This window comes from Thunnus maccoyii, chromosome 2 (assembly GCF_910596095.1).
Source record: "Thunnus maccoyii chromosome 2, fThuMac1.1, whole genome shotgun sequence".
Lineage (NCBI taxonomy): Eukaryota > Metazoa > Chordata > Actinopteri > Scombriformes > Scombridae > Thunnus > Thunnus maccoyii.
In genome coordinates, this window is record NC_056534.1 from 25,589,742 (window position 1) to 25,609,327 (window position 19,586).

The following is a 19,586-nucleotide window of genomic DNA, read 5'->3' on the forward strand; positions in this document are numbered from 1 at the left end:
GATAAAAAGTCAAGTCATATTCCAGGTGCAGTTGCCAAAATAAGGGGTGTAATATCTGGTGTTTCACTATCGATATCCATTGTGTCAGACAAGACATTGTGTCAGAACTTGGAGAGAAAGGAGTTAAAGTTGCTGAAGCTAAAAGGCTTTTCAAGGCTGTGTTGTACAAAAGCAAGTAAGATAAGTACAAAGATACAAAGTTATGAACCAGGTTTCATATGCTGAGTCAAATACATAAAGTAAGAGAATCTCCCACAGTAAGGAGAGCAAACACTGTGAGAATCATGTTCACATAAGTGTAAAGTAAAGGAGGGGACTTTACTTGTAGATAGAGATCACTTTGTTGCATTTATCTGCACAGCGGCTTACATAGCTCTCCAACAAGAAGATGGGAGGGCAAGAATTGATACAAATGTTGATGCAGCAAGGAACTATTTATGAATCTCAGGCACTGAGAGAGAGATAGAATGTATGAAATGCTCAATCCACTGAACTGTGATGATGCCTTTGAAAGTAGATATGTATATCATAATGGTAATCCACATTCATCAGTGGAATGCTAGAAGTTTAATTGCAAATGGTCAAGAGTTTAAAAAGTATATTCATGAACTGTTTAGATGTCAGTTGTGTTCAAGAAACCTGATTTAAACCACGCTTAGACTTCATAATACCAGGATGTACTTCAGTGAGATGTGATAGAAACATTAAACAAGGCGATATTAAGCTGGTTAACTTTTATAATCCATGCCAGTCACTATCTATGGAAATGTTCCATGAAATAGCAGTTGAGAATAGTCAAAGTGAAACATTGTGTGAAGACTTTAATGCTCACAACAATTTAAGAGGAAGCAGTTATACAGATAAAAAGTGATTGAAGACCTGATAGATGACAGATTGTTGGTTTGTTTGATTAATGGAAGTGATACAAGGATGAACATAATAAGAAATGTGATCATAAGCTTAGATTTTACACTAGTGAGTGCTCATTTAGCAAGAACTAGTGAATGGAAAGTCTCAAACATCTCCACAATTGGTAGTGATCACTTCCCAAATTTATGCTCTTTAGATATAAAGGCATTTTCAGAAAAAAAGGTAATTCTCACAGTAGATGGTGCTTTCCTAAAGCGAAATGGGATGAATTTAAGGACTACTGTGCAGGATTAGGAAGGAATATAAATATGGGAGGTAATATAGATGAATACACAGATACATTATATATTATATATTATATAACATTATATGTTGTTTACACAGAAGAAAGCACCAATTAACATAGACTTATTTCTCTATGGCAGCAGAAATCATTGCAATCATTTTTGGCCTTCAGTGGATAGAGCATGTACAGCCATTTGCTCAGATTCAGCAGCAGCTCTCAGAGGTTTGTCATCAAGGCAAACAGTCAGAGTAGATCTCATGATATAAATTCGCATTATGCTTTTAAGACTGCAAAAGATGAGTATAGAAATGCAGTTCTGTTGGGTCACTGCTCATATGGGTGGTAATGGTAATGAACAAGCAGATAAATTTGCAAAGAGGGCTCTTAAAGTATATGAGTGATAAAAGTGCTTATGGTCGGGGAAAGGAAAAATCATTAATTTAAAGTTCAAAATCACTACTGAGCATACAAAGAAAAAGAAGCAGTAACTTACTCCGTCCAGCAGGGGGCACTAACAGCGGTCTGCTCTCTGTGTTCTGCAGCTCAAGCTATGTTTTTATCATTAACGGTGGTCCTCACCTGCTGCTGAAGCTTATTGAAGCTCGATTTTGTTATTTGATTAGCCAAGAAGTCAGACTGATAATATCCTAAAAATATATTTCTTCCCGCAATGCGTCAGAGGAAGGAGTCGTTTGACCAGCTGTAATAGGTAAACAGTCTCGGCAGCTATCAAGCTAATGTTCATTTAGCTAATTTATGTGAAATAGGATTTAACGTTTGGTCACTTTTATCAGTGTTGATGTCCATAAGGTCCACAGTTTGACAAATTACTAATATTATACCATGTTACAATTTCGTTGAGGTAGAGTTAGTCAGATGTGTCGTAGTCTCTAGTCTTTGGTTTTCCTCAGTCAAGATTTAAGCTGAAGTTCATGTCTGTTCATGAAAAACTCGTGTTGAAAGTAGCTAAGGTTTGGTTGGGTCCAAGAGGCATTAGACATAATGTTCTGTTAATTACGGAGGTAATCTCATATTGTCAGTAAAGAACATTGTTCCTACCACAGGTCTGTGCCTATTAACCCTATTAACCCTCAAGCATGTCTCCACACTGTTTCTGCTTCACAGAGCCTGTAACAGACTTCCTAAACTGTAAGAGAGGCTGGCTACAGGATGAATCCACTTGATTGGGAAGATGCTCTCCAAAGACTGCCGAGAAGTCTGGACTCAAATCACCAGAGTGGTGTTAATAAAAGCACTGAAAGAGCCTCTAGGAACACTTACTGCCAGTACTCGAGACACACAGTTGACGAAGCACATAGCAGCATGGGAGTGAATGTGGGAAGGATGAAACTCAGTCCTCCCTCCCATAACTTTTACAATAAGGAGTCAGAAGTTGAGGACCCGGATGGAGAATCACTGGAGATGGATGAGGAGGATCCAGAGCTGGCAAGAAAGAGGAAAGAGCTTAGAGAGCTGGAGGAGAAAATAATGCGCAAGAAAGTTGCCATTGCTCTGAAAACAGTTGAACCAATTGTGAATAAGACAATGTCACCTGGTTTTTCCTACAATGAACAGTCAGCTACTTGCAAAAGTGCCATGCTTAGAGACAGAGTGAATGTAATTTTGCAGCAACGACACTCTCTCAGCTTTCTGACAAAGGTGAGTAGTAGACTGAGTGATCAGATAATCAGTCGGTTGGTACAGACCGTTGGCTTACTTTGAGAAAATAGTCTGTTATATTTGTACCAATAGAAGATGTTTAAAGTGTACGCAAAATGTACTACATGCTTTTCAGCTTGCAGAAGCCAGTTGTTTTCCCGACAATACACTGTATACTGTATTGCTTCCTCTTTTGCTGCACCGGTCCAGTCAGCACAAGAGGGCATAAACTCATCCAGCGTGAGGGAAGGTGGTGTGCTGCTGGAAGATCATCCCCTGAAGCTCAGAGTGAAAGCACTGATGAGGCAGAGGTGTAGTGACCCCTGTGTATCGCCAACAAACAACAAGGTTTGTAATACATTTGTTTAATAAACACCCACTACAACTTGAAATAATTTCTTGGCTGCCATACAAAGGTTTGTTGTGTAGTACAGTACAAGTTACATATTTTAACTGAGTAACATCATGATTAAAAATCTATATTTTGGAACTACATTAGTTTTATTACACTTTGTAGAAAATTGCCATCACTGTCACATTATATTTTATAATCATGTAAGTAAAACTTTGTGTTTTCTATACCAATAAAGAAAAATACACAAAATGACACATCAAATAAGTGTTTTGCATTTAAGTTGGTTGAAACTAAAATTGGACCAGTGATCAAATATATCCATCTATCTATTTTTTTATACCCAAGCATGCATTGGATGAGAAACAGGGTGCACCCTTGGAAGGTTGTTACAGGGTTAATACAAAGACAACCATACACACTTGCATGTCTTTGGACAAATTTGGCATGAAATTTATTTGGAAACACCCATTTAGATAAACACGATTTCACCTTGTTCCAAGTTAAAACACAAATAGACATTGACATACATGCTAAATATCAAGATCTGTCACAGATACCTGAAAGCATACATTAGTTTGAAAATTCCATTTTTATTAACCTAGTAAAACTCAAGAAAAATGATAGGACAATGATTGACAGACATGATAAAACAATGATATATATATATATATATATATATATATATATATATATATATATATATATTACATTTTGAGAAAATACTATACTATCATTGCAATGTTAGCTGTTTTCAAAATTACCCACTACATAAAAAATATGCTTCAGTAACTCCATTGTTGAGGTTTTGTGTGATACTAGACAGATTAATTGGTGGGCCGATACCTTGGCCAGTATAAGCATATTGCAAATATATTGTTATTGTCCTTTAAAAGGAAAGTTGCCCAGAAAATGTCTTAATAGGAACTAACTACAAAATGGAGGGGAGAAAAACTAAGGAAAAGCTTTGTGATACTAGATTATAGGGTCAGTTTTTTTCTCTTTTTTTTATTTTTAATTTTTTTTTTTATTTTAAACAACATTTTAAGTTTATTATACAAGCATATGGAACAGAGAACATGAGCTCAAACATCAGAGACAGGTAAACATGTACAGTTCATTACACAGGGATTTCAGAATTGATGCCTAATGTAAGACAGAGAGAGAAAAAAACTCTAATCAGTATCTATTGCCTGTGAGTAACACTCCCATTTCCTCCAGTCCCCCTTGTCTCTCTGTCGTTGAAGGGTCTAAGTCATCTTTTCCATGGAACGTATATAATTGACAATTCCTGTGAAAAGGTCCTCAGTAGGGGGATTTCTCTGAAGCCAGCATTTGGTGACAGCTTTTTTACATGCAACCTAAAATCTTCAGAAGGTAGACATCACCTTTTCATAAGCCTTCAGGAGTATCTCCCAAGATACAGAGAGAGAAATGACACATCTGTATTAAGGCACAGGATCCTAGCAAGGGTGCTGAGTCCCAGTTAATTTGAATTTTTGCTTTGGTGTTATAAAGAACCAAATATGATATATGAATATGTTAATTAATAGTGTCTTTATGCATTGTATAAATCCTTTACTGAACCCAAATCTACCCATTACTTGGTATAGGAATTCCCTGCCAACAGAGTCAAAAGAAGGATTGCACTGTTTTTTCCTTTGTCAATGTAATCAATAACATGGATTAATATATTATCATGGGTTAGCCTGTTTCTTATAAACCCAGTTTGAGTTTGATGTTGGGGGCTCCCATCATGGTGTGACTGAAACAGGTTTTAAGTAGTGGGAGCAATGATTCCCTCATCGACTTGTACCATTCTGGTGGATATCCATCAGTACCTGGTGATTTACCTGCCTTAAGGGCTGAAATTGCTTTATCTATTTCCTCATTTGAGATTTCAGAGGTGAGTTTGTCTTTGTGCTCTTTGCCAAGAGAGCAGGGCTCTAATGAATTTAAGAACTGTACAATTTTTGTTCACTAGCTTTCTCTGGTAAGGTGTATAATGATTTGTAATATGTTTCGAATGATTTCTGTATTCCTTCTAGTTGGTTGTTTTATTTGTTTCTAACTTTATAAATTGAGATTTCTGCTTGTTCTGGCTTTCTATGTTGCTTTCAAATAAAGCCAGTCAGACGCCATACAAGACTTCCAACAAACACATTTTATCTTCTTACCGTGAGATGATTTTGCTTGTAGGTCTCTGATTGTACAGATGAGTTGAATGGATGTTTGAATATGTTATGTAAATGTGTATCTATGGTGGCCTTAAGTCAAGTTCAAATCAAAGTGGCCTAACGTAGGTTAAGGAAAATCATTTATATTAATTCAAAGTATCAAAACACCAAACGGTAATAAAAGATAATCAACAACTTAGAAGTGTGCAGTTGAAAGCCTGTTTCTCTGCAGCATCACTTTCCTGTGTTGCACCTAGTTCAATCAACCTCTTGCTGCACTGCACGTACACTACATCATTGGCTAGTATCAGTCTCAGCCAATCAACTATGGCCAAAATATGCTCAAAAAACGGCTCCAACACTGCTTGTTGCATGCAGAGCATCCAGGCTAACAGTTTTGCCGCTTTTGGACCAGCGTCATAGTACCTCTGTTTCACAAATCTCATTTTCCTCTCAACTTCCTCATTGTGGATTTTATCTATTTCTTGTTTAATAGAGGTCAGTTTTAAATATAGTGCCGAGAGGTCCCTCTGACCTATTCTACAGTCCCTGATTCTGTGCTGGTCATTACTGAGCATGAGGAAGTAGTCAACTCTTGAATGGATGTTACGACAAGTGAAATCTAAGTCTTGCCTTACATCAGTTAGGCCCAAGTCTTGCAGTATATTAAGACCTCTTTTTCCTTATTTTGTTGGTTGTGTATAATGCAGGGTTCAGTAGTATATCTAGATCACCTGCACATATAAGAGTGCTGTATGTTTCAGATGCTATTAAATCAAATATCTTCTTTAAAAAAAAGGCTTTATTTTTCCTAGGAGGGGGGCATATATGTTTAAAAAGTGACTTCCTTATGTTCAAGTTTGCCCTTGACCAGAACATATCTGCTATCTTTGTCCTTTATTTCAGAGATTATTTTGAAACTGACTGAATTTGGTACAGTATAAATGTTGCAACTCCCCTTTTCTTTCCTGATTTATGTGAGGAAAAGAAAGTGTTACGGAAACCCAGTTTTTTAAGCTTCCCATGTTCAGCACAAGATAGATCAGTAGAGTTTCTTGCCGGAATGCTATATTAATTTTCTCCCTTTTCAATCTAGCCAACCATTTTGCTCCTTTTGATGGGATTGTTTAGCCTGTTTACATTTAGGGATAAAATACTATAATACTGAAAAGGCATTTCTCTTTCCCAGACAACCTTCCTGTACCTGTAACATCTAAGGCTCTTGAAATAACAGCTTAGATAGAGAAAAGCAAGTAGACACCAGTAACTACTATACAATTGTTAGTTTCAATCAGGACTTCCACCCAAGAGGAATCATTGTCTCCTCTAACGATAGTTAGGGGGATTGGCCACAAAGTGGGGCCCCTCGTTAACAAATTCAAAAGATAAACAAAAAGCAGGTGAGTACTTACAGACCCCGAAAGGATGTTATGGCACATAGTCTGCATTGTTTGTATCGGCCCATAGTTACAACAAAGAGTTTCATGGAGGTTGTTTTAACCTTATAATGTCCATTGTCAGTTCATACTCTCTTTCATATTAGGAAAAGTGTTAATAAAATATCCCTGGCCTCAACTTCACAAAGTGAAGTCATTTAGCAGCACAACTTACAGTTAGACCTCTTTCAAGGCACCAAGGGGAATAAATAACAGTCAGACCTCCTCTGCCATGTTGTCTCGGTTCATCCTCTGAAATCCCTAAAGTTTCTACTGTACGACTGCTGACGGTCTTACTCACCTAGATGGGACCCACCAAAAAGCCTTGTTTGGCCAAATCCTCTGTTGCTTTGAAGGCGTTGTTGTAGTTGGTGGTACCAGAGTTAAGGTGTACATGCATCTTGGTTAGCAGAGTTTGGAAGTGGATTTTGTTTTCCTTAAGCACTTTCTTGATCAGAGTGTACTCCTTTCTCTTCTGTTGCACCTCCTCAGCATAGTCATGGTCAAAATACACTCTCTTGTCTTGCACGTAAATTTTCTTCTTCCAGGCAGTGTTCATGACTTTCTCCTTAGTTGTAAACTGCAAGAACCAAACCGCAATTGAAAGCGGTGATATACCAGCTGACAGTTTGGGGACCTTTAATCTAATATAGACTGAGAGAGTCTTCCTGTTCTGTCTTAAGTCCTCGACGAACAGATACGTGGAGATGCCTTCAGCATTTTCTGGGACTCCTTATTTACAAATGTTGTTCCCGGAGTTAGCCTCCAGGTCTGACAGTTTATCCTGCAGTGCTTGTTGGTTGTTGAGTAGTTAAAGTGTCTTTAACTCCGATATCCCACTTTTCTGTTCCTGCCATGCTTCTCTCCACTTCCCCAGGTGTTGGGTGGTTTCTTTGATTTGGCCAGTGGCGTCTTGTATTTTCTGGTTGATTTCGGTAGTCAGGTCATCGAGCTGTGCTCTTATATCATGTCGAAAGCTAGCTGGAAATTTTTTATAGTTCTTTTTTCATATCTGACTTCAAATTGCTCATCCCTTTAGCCATGAATTCACTCACCACTTTATAAATAGAGCAGAGTGTAGCTGTTGAGCCCCCTTTGTCTTCAGAGTCACTATTTTCCCCTGAGCTGACATTGCTAATGGTAGCTCTTCTTTTTCAGTTTCCCTCTCTATGACACTCCTTAATCCTATTTAATCCTGTTTATTTTCCTTTCAGTTTGAATCTGATTTAGAGAACTAAAGAACTGGAATTTAGGGGTTTTATTTGGCCAATACCTGAGCTCTTATGCTGTCATGCTGTATCTCGTGCCACCAGAAGTCCACAGGGTCAGGTTTGGTTTATGAGTAAAAATTAGGAATTTATTTTCGTCTAAGAAACTTTTAACCTGTCTTTTAAATCTGTTCTTAACTTATAGCTTATAATAAATTAATTTGTTTTTAACCTCAGTTTCTGTCTGCATGTTGTTTTGGGTCAGCACACAGTAGAAATTATTGGATTTTTCGTTAAAGTAACTCCACACCTGTAGCAAATTTTGCTTTTTTAAATTTTTTGCTCTTTTAATAAGTGCTGTGTGGTTTACCACAGCCTCATGTAACCTTACACATAATACCAACAGTAACAATAATAATGATAATAATACAGTAATAATGATATTCATGAAAAAAGAGCTCGAGTGTTGGTATCGGCAGATATCCAAATTCAGGTATCGAAATCAGAAAAAGAGGATCGTTGCATCTCCAGTAGGAACTAACTAGGAAATGGAGTAAAACAAAACAATGGAAAAGCTTTGTAATACTAGTTTAGAGGATCAGGATTGGTTTGTGAGTAAAAATTAGGAAATAAAATGGAGCACAACACGCAGGGAAATTGGTTAGATAAAGAACTACAAATTGATGTAATTAAGCTAAACAACACTTTTTGCATCAGCAGTTCAGTTAACACACAGGATGTAGTGAGTTCTGGATCTGATGAGTGTTTATGACAACAGCTTAGCACTACATCTGTATCTGTTCATAGCACTTACCCTGTGTCTTACATGTATTAGACAAGTTGAATGTAATGTTGTGTCTGCCCTCTGGTCAGGATATGGTACATTTTCAACTCAGGCTGGTACATCATAATGACACAAATCATAACCTACCTGAAAAATATAATTAAAATACGCACAAGCCTGAAAAGAATGATGGTGTAACCCTGGTGTCTGGTCAGGTTGCTAATCTTTTAACAATAAATGACATTTCTGTATATCTGACCTCTGCCAGGTCCCTGATGTCACACCGCTTCCTCCCAGCCAAAGTGTTACTTCACCAGCCCAGGAGGAGAGCAGCGTCAACGAGGGCTTTCAGCGCTTCCTCAGTGTGCTCAACAAAGGAGTGGACATCGACTTGCTCAGTAAGATTGTCAACGATGACAGTGAGGGCCTTCCTTTAGGTGAGGAACTCCAGAACATTCAGAGTCCTGTTGTGGAGAGCAAGTCACATCTTCCCTTTAGGAGCGAGAGCCAGCAATCCAACAGGGGAGCCCCGCTGCCCGGCTGCAGTCGGACTAACAGTGGAGAGCAGAGGACTGACCCGCCGAGTGGAGAACAACCCCACAATGAGAGCCACTCACTGCCTGATGAGGAGAAGAAAGATAGAGGAGACCGCTTTTTTGGCTCGAGTAGTCAATCAAAGTCTCCCCCAGCAGTGAAGAAGAACACGAAAGAAGAAAATGTAAAACCAAAGGCAGATGAGCAGCATGAACAACTCCAGAACATTCTTAAAACTCTTGGGTTGAGCCTGGAAGTGGAAGAGATGAGCAAACTAGCAGACCGGACTCAGGAGAGGCTGTACGGTAAGAAGCACGAAGGCAGACAGAAGGCTGACAGCAGAGAGGAGCAGGAGAGTCAGCCAAGGGGCTCCCACAGACATTACAGCAAGTCCTCCTCTTCTTCCTCCTCCTCCTCCTCCTCCTCCTCTTCCTCCTCAAGGTCAACCTCTAGATGCTTTAGTCCCAGCCCCTCTCGCCATCAACGCTCCCACAGTAGGGACCTCAGCCATAGCCGAGAACGAGGCAGAGTGTCTGAACGCAGCCGCTCGAGAGACAGACACAGAGATGTAGTTACTTGTCAAGATGGCAGCCAGGACAGCAAAGAAGCACAGAGGCACATGGACAAAGACAGTAAACATTTCAAAGAAACTTCTTCTTTTCAACATCCATATCCACAAACCCAAATTTATCCCTCCCACCAACCTCCTGCTTTCTCTGCATTTCCAGATTACAGTTTGGCTCAGTACTCTCAGCACACTGTCTACCACAATGGCTCTTACAGTGGTGCCACAAATTCTTACTGGACATATTCTCAGGATGCCATTCCTTCTCCCCTTCATCCCAGCGGGCATCCTTATCCACAGAACACCTACCATCACTTCCCTGGCCCTGTAATGGCACCTAACATGGTTTACCCTCATTACCGTCCTTTTGAAGACATAAACTTACTGGGGAATCCAGACCTGTCTAAGAGTGAAGGCCAGATTGGATCATCTTCTGGCCTCCGCTGCCTCCAGGTCATCAGTACTAAGCAGTCAAACAATCAGAGCTGTCTAAAGCAACTCACAAAGGGCCGTAAGAGGAAAGGGAAGTACGAAACTCATTACCATCCTTTTGAAGACATAAACTTACTCGTGAATCCAGACCTGTCTAAGAGTGAAGGCCAGATTGGATCATCCTCTGGCCTTCGATGCCTCCAGGTCATCAGTATAAAACAGACAAAGACGCAAACCAAGAAGAGGGCAAAGTACGAAAAATGGTTGGCAAATAAAAAAGAACAGATAAAGAAAAATAAACTGCAAAAACTGGCAGCAAAACAGAGTGAAGAATCTGTGAAGAGGGTGGAGGATCCACAGGGTAAGAAAGAGGACTCAGAAGCCGAGCAGTCAGAGGAGGAAAAACAGCGACCAACAAAGACGGTAAAGTTTGATGGAGTCTCTTAATCCATCGCATTTGCTGCTTATAGTGTCACTAAGGAGGTTTTGTTTCTGTCCTGTTAACTGTCATTTGGTTTGCGTTACCACCTTTGATGACTTCAGTGTAGGTGTTTAGTATCACTACAACATAGGATGGAAGTGTCTTATATTATCAGGCCACATTGTATGTTCATAATATACCCAAAATAATCATGTTTGCATTTTTAGATTTACTTGGTGATAGACGGTGACAATGGGAAGGTTTACACTAGAAACAGCCTTCATTTCCTTTTATAAACATCCACAATAACATCTACTGGTGGCAGGAAAATGTAGTTATTGTGGTCTCCACATGATTTCTGCAGCTCCGACGTTACATGTTTGATGAGGTGCTCATCAGTTCCAGCTGAACCTCCTGTGGAGCTACAAATGTAACCTTTGCACTACCCTGACACCAAAAAAATTGGCTAGCTTCCTCACACTATATTCTTTTTTTAAAAAAAACTCATTTTATGCAAATAAAATTAGAAAGGGTCTGAATTCATTTAGACGGAAAGTGCTGTTGAGTATGAATATAATAGAATTTGTACTGTAGAGAGATTTGTTTGTTTGATAGCTACAAATTTCTCACTGGTTGTTCCAGAGGTCCAGAAAAAGAAGAAAATGGAGGGCAAGGAAAAGAGAGAAAAAAAGACTGGAAAAACTGGCAGCAAAACCGAGTGAAGATTCTGTGAAGAGGGTGGAGACTCCACAGAGAAAGAAAGAGGACTCAGAAGCTGAGAAGTCAGAGGAGGAAAAACCGCAACCAACAGAGGAGGAAATAAAGGCAAATCTGAGAAAAAAGGTTGGAGTCTCCTAATCTATCTCATTTTACTGCTCATAGCCTCACTAAGGAGGTTTAGTACGTTTGTACGTTTGTTAACAGGATATCTCAAAGACAGATTTAAAGTTGGAGCATGAGACTTTTGTCTCCCCCCTCTGGCAGTGAGAGTAAAGGGCTGTGATTGCCTGAGTACAGTGACCTGACTAGGATGAGGGGAGGACAATAACAATATAATGTTATTTTCTGATTGTTTCACAGCGGTTACATTCTAAAGCACAAACATGCCCACACACCTCCGCACAACCCCACAGCGGTGCGTTGTACACTTGATTTGGTCTGAATATGACCTGACAGGCATACAGCAGCTCTCATGCGCATTCTAATGACAGGCTCACAGAGAGGGCTGGTAAAAACAGATATGTTTTGATGGCCCACTGGCCCAAAAACTTATTTTTTGAAGACCCACTGAGATTTGTTCCAGTATGCCTGATGGCCAGTACATACTGGCTGTAACCTACTGTTGCAGCTGTAAAACGGTGTATAAATTGTTTGAACATCACACAACCCCCACAAAATGACTCATTTCAGTATCAGAGTTTGATCCATTCAGTCCGATAACATTTGGAAAGTCTAGAAGAGGGAATGTCACGCCCGACATGAGTTTTAAAAACTGTATACTGTGAAATACAGAGAGATTTATCTGGTGGTGATAGGCTTAATCAGCATTTTGTGAACTCATTTGGCAAGGGCTTGAATGTAACGGACGTTCATTTATATGTAAAAGTTCTGCACTGCAGGTTTAAATTTAATTTACTGGAAAGTCTGGCCATGAGCCACGTAAAAAGTAGTTTTATTTATTTGTGGATCCAGGAATATTTTGAAAGGATTTTGTAATATTTGCTGATGGGGGATTTATGAACATTTTTCTTATGAAGTACTGTGACACATTTATCCGTAATTGTATATCACCATTTGTGTTTTGAGGCAAACGTGGATCCTGCTACAAAAATCTTGCAGAGATCTGTAAAGTGCCAGGCAACGGTGCGTTTAGAAAACGTAACAGTGATTAATTGCTTTTATGTGAGTAATTTCATCTCATCCTGCTTTATTTTTTAGCTTGAAGCTTTTAACCAGATGGTGAAGCAAAAAGTCACACAGCCAGCCAATTCCTGAACCTGACAGACTGGTGAAGTTAAGGAACCTTAAGTGTGAGTACATTGAAGTTATATAATGTTTCTGCATCTTAAGTGGAGAATTGGAAACTTGACAAATGTTTGTTTTGGGACCATTTCTGTACCCACTTAAATAAAATTTTAACACTGCTTTTTCTTTTCTTTTTTTTTTACTGGTGTGTACATTTACAAGGATCCCAAATAATACCCATCTAACATGAATTACATGCGGTAACATTATGTTTCACTTTTTAGGGGTAAAAATTCCAACTACAGAAATCATATTTACACTTTTGACTGATCATCACTGTACATCTGACCCGGACTTATTGTTTAACAGGAAATATATTAGAGCATAAGAATATGCATTGTGATAAAATGCCATTGAATCTCCATAACAATGAATTAAAATGATTGAAATGGATTTTTTTTTATTGAAACCTTCATGAACAGTATGATAACTGTCAGTTGATCACATCTTTATTAATTTTTTCTAATTTTTCCATAGATCTGTGAAGAGTATCTGTAAGACTGTCTTTGAACCTGCTGTGAGCACTGACTGACCATGTGGACCTCCTATTCAACATTCATTATTCACACCTCATTTCACTTGAGATTTGTAGTGAATCATCGTTAAACACTAACAAGTAAATGATATCTTCTTCAAAAGTACATTTTTGTGCATTAATGGTTATTGCTGGTTTGTATTAAATGTTTTACTCATTTCAGCTCTACATTTCTGTTAATATCACTACTTTGTAACTCTTGTTTCTATTCAGCCTTCTTCGTTTGGCACTGTATAAACTTGATTAAGCAAAATATATTTGTTGGCTCTGTCTTAGTTTGTTGATGAAAAATATATTTTTTTAGTCATAAAGTATTAAGCCTGTATAAATGGTCAGGTCCTGGTATTTTACTCTCACCCACTGATGGCGTTACCAAACTGAGTACAAACACTTATATTGAAAGTGAATTTGAAGGGGATCTTTTAATACAGTATAAACAGGATGAATAATTACAGCGAGGAAAACTTCTGTCAGCGTTCATATGGGCACCTGACTGTTTTAAGACAGACAGATCATTTAAGTGCATAACAAAACACCTTAAAAACTAATCAACTTCTAAGTACCTGAAGACCTTGGCTATACTGTGAGGTTTATAGGCATAATGCTAACATTAGCATTAGATTTTTCTCTTATTTGAATCAAGGGTCTAAGAACAGAGGATGTTGTATTGCTGTACAGACTGTAAAGCCCCCTGAGGCAAATTTGTGGTATTGAGCTATACAAAAAAAATTTGACTATAAATTGATTATTAACATACAGAAACACTAAACATTACATGCAACTCTCAAATATAGTTATACCAACAGTAAAAGATGATATACTGTCAGATGTCAGTCCAGCTGCGACTTTTGAAAGCCACCACCAATCTAACCAAAAAAATATAAGCAGCAGCTGCATTTACTTTTTGCATTGCATTGGAAAATAATGTCAGTCGCACACACAAAAATCAAAGGCTTTTTTAGTAGATTTTATTTTGTCACTTTTTCAGTGTGAACTCACTACATATTTAAACCTGCCTATAATGTGTGGATTTGAGACACAGCTCAGGTTGACTTTACCAACATTAGCTCTTAAACACCTGCTTGCATGGTCACATTAGCATTGAAGGAGAAGGAAAGGAAGCACAGTACCTAAAGAGTACATTTGTAATACAGATATAGTAAAGTAAAGTAGTCTGTACCTCTAGAGTTATGTAATAAAAAGAAAATTGGTTTCATACCACACAGATGTAAAAGTAAAGATGCCCAAATAATATTTTTCAAAAGGATATGAATACCATTTACTCCTTTAGGTGTATTGGCTAATGCCATGTGCTGATCTGGAGGCTGTTGGTTTTCATTAGTACTATGAAATGAAACAATTATGTGTTCATACAGTAGACTAAGTTTGTATTACAATGCGCAAAAAGCTGTCTATGTAAAGTGGAGTTCTGTATTTTTTTATTGACTGTTAAGAATCTTCACACTACAGACATTTTTTCTTACAGCAGAGGATGTTCATCACTTCAGTGTCATAAAATCTACCATGTCATCTGCCAACTAGACTGTAAGCAACACTATTGGTTGCCGATACCGATACTATAGATAGTATTGGTGCAATAACATCCAAATGTTGCAAAATGGAAGAAAACAAAACTAGAACAATAACGTCCAAATAAATTACTCACACAGTCACAAAGTCTTTTGCAACACCATAACCCAAAGCACCATAATGTGATATGCTGCTGTAGCTCATACTGTCATATAAATAGGAGAATGGTTTGTGTTTTTATCTAAAGTTCGTCTTTCTCCTCTCCTTGGCAGAGGCACGCTGCCCTCTGGCTGTTCATGTAGGGTCTGCAGCCCAGAGTCCACACTGTGTTGAACAAGGTGTCTGCTACAGTTTCACATGCTGAGGAGAGAAAGTGACAGAGAAACAGAGACAAGGAACATCAGTATGTACAAAAGGAGGTAATATTCAACAGTTTATTTCACAGTGCACTCTATTATTGGCACTAGATAGGTTTAAAGCACTCGACCATATTTAATTGTTTGTATTGAATTCTCAGGACCAACTTATTGTTTGTTTGGATCCCCTCAAAGGGATTTTGTACATTACATAAAGTCACCATTTCTAACATTTAAGAAGTGATAGCAGAAGTAGGCTTCTTATTAAAAGGTCACTGGATCAAATCACTTGACCAGCAGTGAATTTGAATTTTTAATTAATTTTTAATTAAAAATGACAGATGAATTCAGCTATCACATGCTGAATTTGAATCAGCATGTCAGTCAGCTCATGCCTACAGAAGCAGGTACACAAGAGGAGTGTAGTCCCAAAGAAGCTGCTAAATTATAAAGGGTGAATGTGAAAAGATGCAGCATTGGAAACTGGGAATTGGCTCAGTAAACTTGCCATGGATAAAATAAAGATTAAAAGGTCACCAACTTTCAACTTTTGACACAAAGCCAAGGCTCTTCTTGAGGTCAGAGCAGATGCTGTGGAGGCACCAGCGGAACTTGGAGTCGCAGCGGTACTTGTTGGAGCCGCAGGTGTCGTAACACATATCCAGCTGATTGCAGCATTTGGTCATGGCAGGGATGCCCATGTCCATCTGGAACACAAAAAAGGTGATGAATGTGTTTGTTTGCAAGAGTCTACACCTGATGTCCATTATTTTGTCAAATGTAGACTTCTGTGGACATTTAGGGACTGTTTGAAAATTATTAAGGAAGAAGGGGAGGGCAGAAAAGGAGAGTTTTCAGGCTTGATACAATTAACTTGTAGCTATACTGCACATTTTAAGCTGGTTCAACTTAGAAATGTAAGTTTCCCTGCTGCCTTAAAAATATGAATGAAATGCCATACCCCCTCTGGAACAGGAAGACCAAAGAAGTAGGAGCTACAGCCATTAGGTTGAGGCATCTCATAGCCAGGGCGTGGAAGGGGAGCTTTACCTGAAAGGGGGAAGCAAAGCAAAATATTAGATGTAGGTTATGTTTCACAACAACTCAGTGGGAATGTGCTTTACTCCGATAAAGATGTGGGTTCAAAAATAGATCCATGTTTGCACGTAGAGAAACTGAGGTTGCTTTTTTGGTTCATATCTGTATGAAACCTCTCCTGTCACCCTGAGGTCACAGTCCATTTCCTGGCCCTCTACCAGATGATAACAAAGATGATAAGTAGAAGAATTTACAATATCAGCATCAGTAAATCCAAGTGTTCTCAAATATGACGCAATTATTGAATGGGTTTAAGTTGTTGTATTTAAATCCATACAAACATTTTCCAGATAATAACCACTTAAATGTATGATGTGGCCTGAGTTTTATCCATGAAGTAATGTTCACTGTCAGTTGCCTTAGTTAAAAAGCAATAGAGGAGCATTTGTGCAAAGATAGATTATCAGTTGCATACACTGATAATAAATTGCTTGTCCTGGCCTCTAGTGTTGTTAATATTTGATTTGTGTTTTTTAACAATGTAAATGATGTAAACATTATTTGGATAAAGTAGTATTGGTTTAAAATGTGAATATTTATACCTATTTAAATGTGAAACTAAATGAAAATTTGCTTAATTTCTACATCTTAGTCACAAGATATAAAGGAAAGAATTTACAGGAGTGACTACTCTGATTCAAGATTTCACTTTCTCCACCTATAGTACACAGCAAATATTTTATCACATCAGGGTTTCTGGTCTAAAGTGAATTCAAATTCTTATTGTAGAAAAACCTGGCAATTAAAAGGTTTTGTTCAGATTTGATATATAGATGTTTTGTATGTTTTGTTTGGTAGCTGAAATTTTTTGCCAGTATTCAATATCTATGAATATGACTTTAGTGTTTCCCCTAGAAATGTTATTCTGAAAAATTCTAAAAGACTGAAAAATCAACCGGACCTTAGGACACCTAAACCCTCCCTTTTTTTATGCGGCTTAACAGCAATAACAGATTTTTTTCCCCTGGTATGTTATCAGTGTTGAGGGGAAACTGTATCTTTGCCTTTGAATTAAGATTAAATTCTAAAATCTTTTGAATAAGGAAAAGAACCAAAAACATAGAGTGGTCGACTGCATGAGCTGATGAAAGGTCGATATCAGTGTCAGTCTGACCCTAGACCGTACACTGCACAATGCTGCTGACTTACCATATCGACAGCGGTATTGGCACACTCCATCACGTCCACCCATGAACTCCAGCATGGAATCAAAGTAGCCGCTGACTGACTCAAAGCCTCCTCTGATGGAGTTCATTCCCCACTCATCGTCTTCCTCTGCCTGCGTGCCATCGGAGGCCTGGCCCGGTGGTGTCTGTGCTGCTGCAGCCGGGTCCTCTTGACTGACAGCACTGTGGATAAACAGGCCCAGTAGGAGCAGAAGGGGAGCAAGAAGGGCCCAACGGGACATCCTGTAGTTCAGTATGTTCAGAGACTGAGAGGAAACACTAACACTCACAGAGGCAATACTGAAAGTGTCTGCGTGACCTGAACTTTGAGCCAGACACAGGAATGGCCTCATATGTGGAGGAACAAAGTCCAGCTTCTATGTCATCATTTTAACATGTCTGAGCTTTGATCATACTGGCTGATTAATGAGAAGCAGAGTGTCCACGTTAACTTTTCAGCCATGGGGATTCAATTACATTTAATCCCATTAATTTTAGACTAAATCTCTCTAGACATTAGTATCATGGAACAAACCAGATTTGTTATGCACTTGGGGAGCATCTCCCCTGTGCCCTGCAGCCTGGTTTCTGAGAGGATCATCTTTGTGGGAGGAGAGGTCAATCTAAGGAAAGAAATGACCTTGCTGCTATTTAAAGAATAGAGTAGGCCTGTATGTAATTTTACGCAGTAGTCAGTTAATTCAAGTGCAAATTGTATCTCAATGTTGAATACAAGCAAATGAATGAAAATACCTCATGATGCCTCGTGCAACAGCACAACTCCAGGGAATTATAACATAAAGGTGTTTGGTTAATACAGTGAAGGTTATGGGTGTAAATCACTGCACTGCACACAGGTGTTTGATGGAGAGCTAATCATTGTGTGTGTGTGTGTGTGTGTGTGTGTGTGTGTGTGTGTGTGTGTGTGTGTGTGTGTGTGTGTGTGTGTGTGTGTGTGTGTGTGTGTGTAAAACGTAAAACGTGTCTGACTTTTTTCCCCTCATAATTACAAAACATCACCATTTAGGTCAGAGGGGAGTGAGCCTGTCTCGGGTGCCTCTGGAACTTTTTTGCCCTCAGTTCAGCCTAGCAGGTTGACCAGGACACACACTAATCATATTCTAACCCGTACCCTGGCCTCAACCTTATCTGTAACCATACATCAATACCTTAAGCATTTGAATGGAAGAGTTTGATGTGGGTTAGTATAGACCACATTCTACTACAGTACAGACTGGATCATTACAGGGCAACACACTTGGGAAATGATAAATATAATATGTTGTAATGTATTTAATGACAGGTATAGACAAAGTATAGGACAATAAAAACTTTTTTTGTAATCTAGATATGTTATTTTGTGAACTTGGCACTTTGGTGCGCAAAATTTGACAAACTGACAAACCAGAGAGTGAGTATTTAAAGAGAAATATGACAGCAAATAATTTACAAAATGCAGTTATTAGCACACCTACAGATGTTGGTTTGTATCCCTATAATCAGCCTGAAAGGATGGGTGAAAAAAACATAGTTATAATTTTATAGGTATGAAAACAAAACAACAAAAACACAACATTCTCCTGAAAATATTAGCAGCTGAGAAGAGGAGGAAATGTAGTTCTTGGCTGTTTTGGTTAACTTAAGACACTTTGAAAGGGGATCAATATAAAATTTAAAGTCATCAATAAAGTGTGAAAAGTTTGGTTGAGTCTCTATTTGCATAAGTGGATTTGATATTTACTTAGTAATAACTGACTAAATCTGAGACAATAAGTTGATTTCTATCCTTGTAGAAGAGAATATTGGTGCCTTATAAAACATGGATTTAAGAGCTACGTCCTTGTTTCAACCCAGAGCTGCATAACAATAAGACATGAGTAAATGTCTGTTATAATCTGCATTGACGTAATGTCCATTGAGCAGGATCACAGTGAAACCTTGGGCTCAAAAAATCAGTTACAGGGTGTGTGATAATCTTAAAATGAGTCTCTTTCATTTTAACAAAAACTCGACGAGATATGTATTAAGTTTCTGAAGTACAGTTTTATATATTTAGGTTCATATATTTGGGTTTATCAACTAGTGGCACCTAGTGGTGAACCTCTCTATGTGGCAGAGTCATGGGCAGAGTAAAGGGAGCCTTTTAATTTAT

General features: G+C 38.4%; 2 protein-coding genes across 4 annotated transcripts; one reads left to right on the forward strand and one right to left on the reverse strand.

Moving 5' to 3' along the window:
- Nucleotides 1-1,557: 1,557 nt before the first annotated feature.
- LOC121908514 (zinc finger protein 318-like) lies at nucleotides 1,558-13,541 on the forward strand. 3 transcript variants are annotated; one of them, XM_042428588.1, is made up of 7 exons: nucleotides 1,579-1,865; nucleotides 2,282-2,815; nucleotides 3,026-3,163; nucleotides 9,041-10,726; nucleotides 11,367-11,567; nucleotides 12,663-12,754; nucleotides 13,227-13,541. In XM_042428588.1, the coding sequence occupies exons 2-6, from the start codon at nucleotides 2,327-2,329 to the stop codon at nucleotides 12,717-12,719; spliced, it is 2,571 nt and encodes an 856-aa protein (XP_042284522.1). In that variant the 5' UTR covers nucleotides 1,579-1,865; nucleotides 2,282-2,326; the 3' UTR covers nucleotides 12,720-12,754; nucleotides 13,227-13,541. The 3 variants fall into 3 exon arrangements, with proteins under 3 accessions (XP_042284539.1, XP_042284530.1, XP_042284522.1); XM_042428605.1 differs by lacking the exons at nucleotides 12,663-12,754; nucleotides 13,227-13,541 and adding an exon at nucleotides 11,089-11,154 and having other exon boundaries at nucleotides 1,558-1,865; nucleotides 11,367-11,489; XM_042428596.1 differs by lacking the exon at nucleotides 13,227-13,541 and having other exon boundaries at nucleotides 1,561-1,865; nucleotides 11,367-11,566; nucleotides 12,661-12,744.
- A 672-nt stretch (nucleotides 13,542-14,213) lies between these two features.
- On the reverse strand, nucleotides 14,214-18,328 carry LOC121882678 (group XIIB secretory phospholipase A2-like protein). The gene is made up of 4 exons (XM_042391087.1): nucleotides 17,418-18,328; nucleotides 16,132-16,220; nucleotides 15,712-15,877; nucleotides 14,214-15,174 (listed from the first exon to the last, which is right to left on the reverse strand). The coding sequence occupies exons 1-4, from the start codon at nucleotides 17,785-17,787 to the stop codon at nucleotides 15,056-15,058; spliced, it is 744 nt and encodes a 247-aa protein (XP_042247021.1). The 5' UTR covers nucleotides 17,788-18,328; the 3' UTR covers nucleotides 14,214-15,055.
- Nucleotides 18,329-19,586: the final 1,258 nt, after the last annotated feature.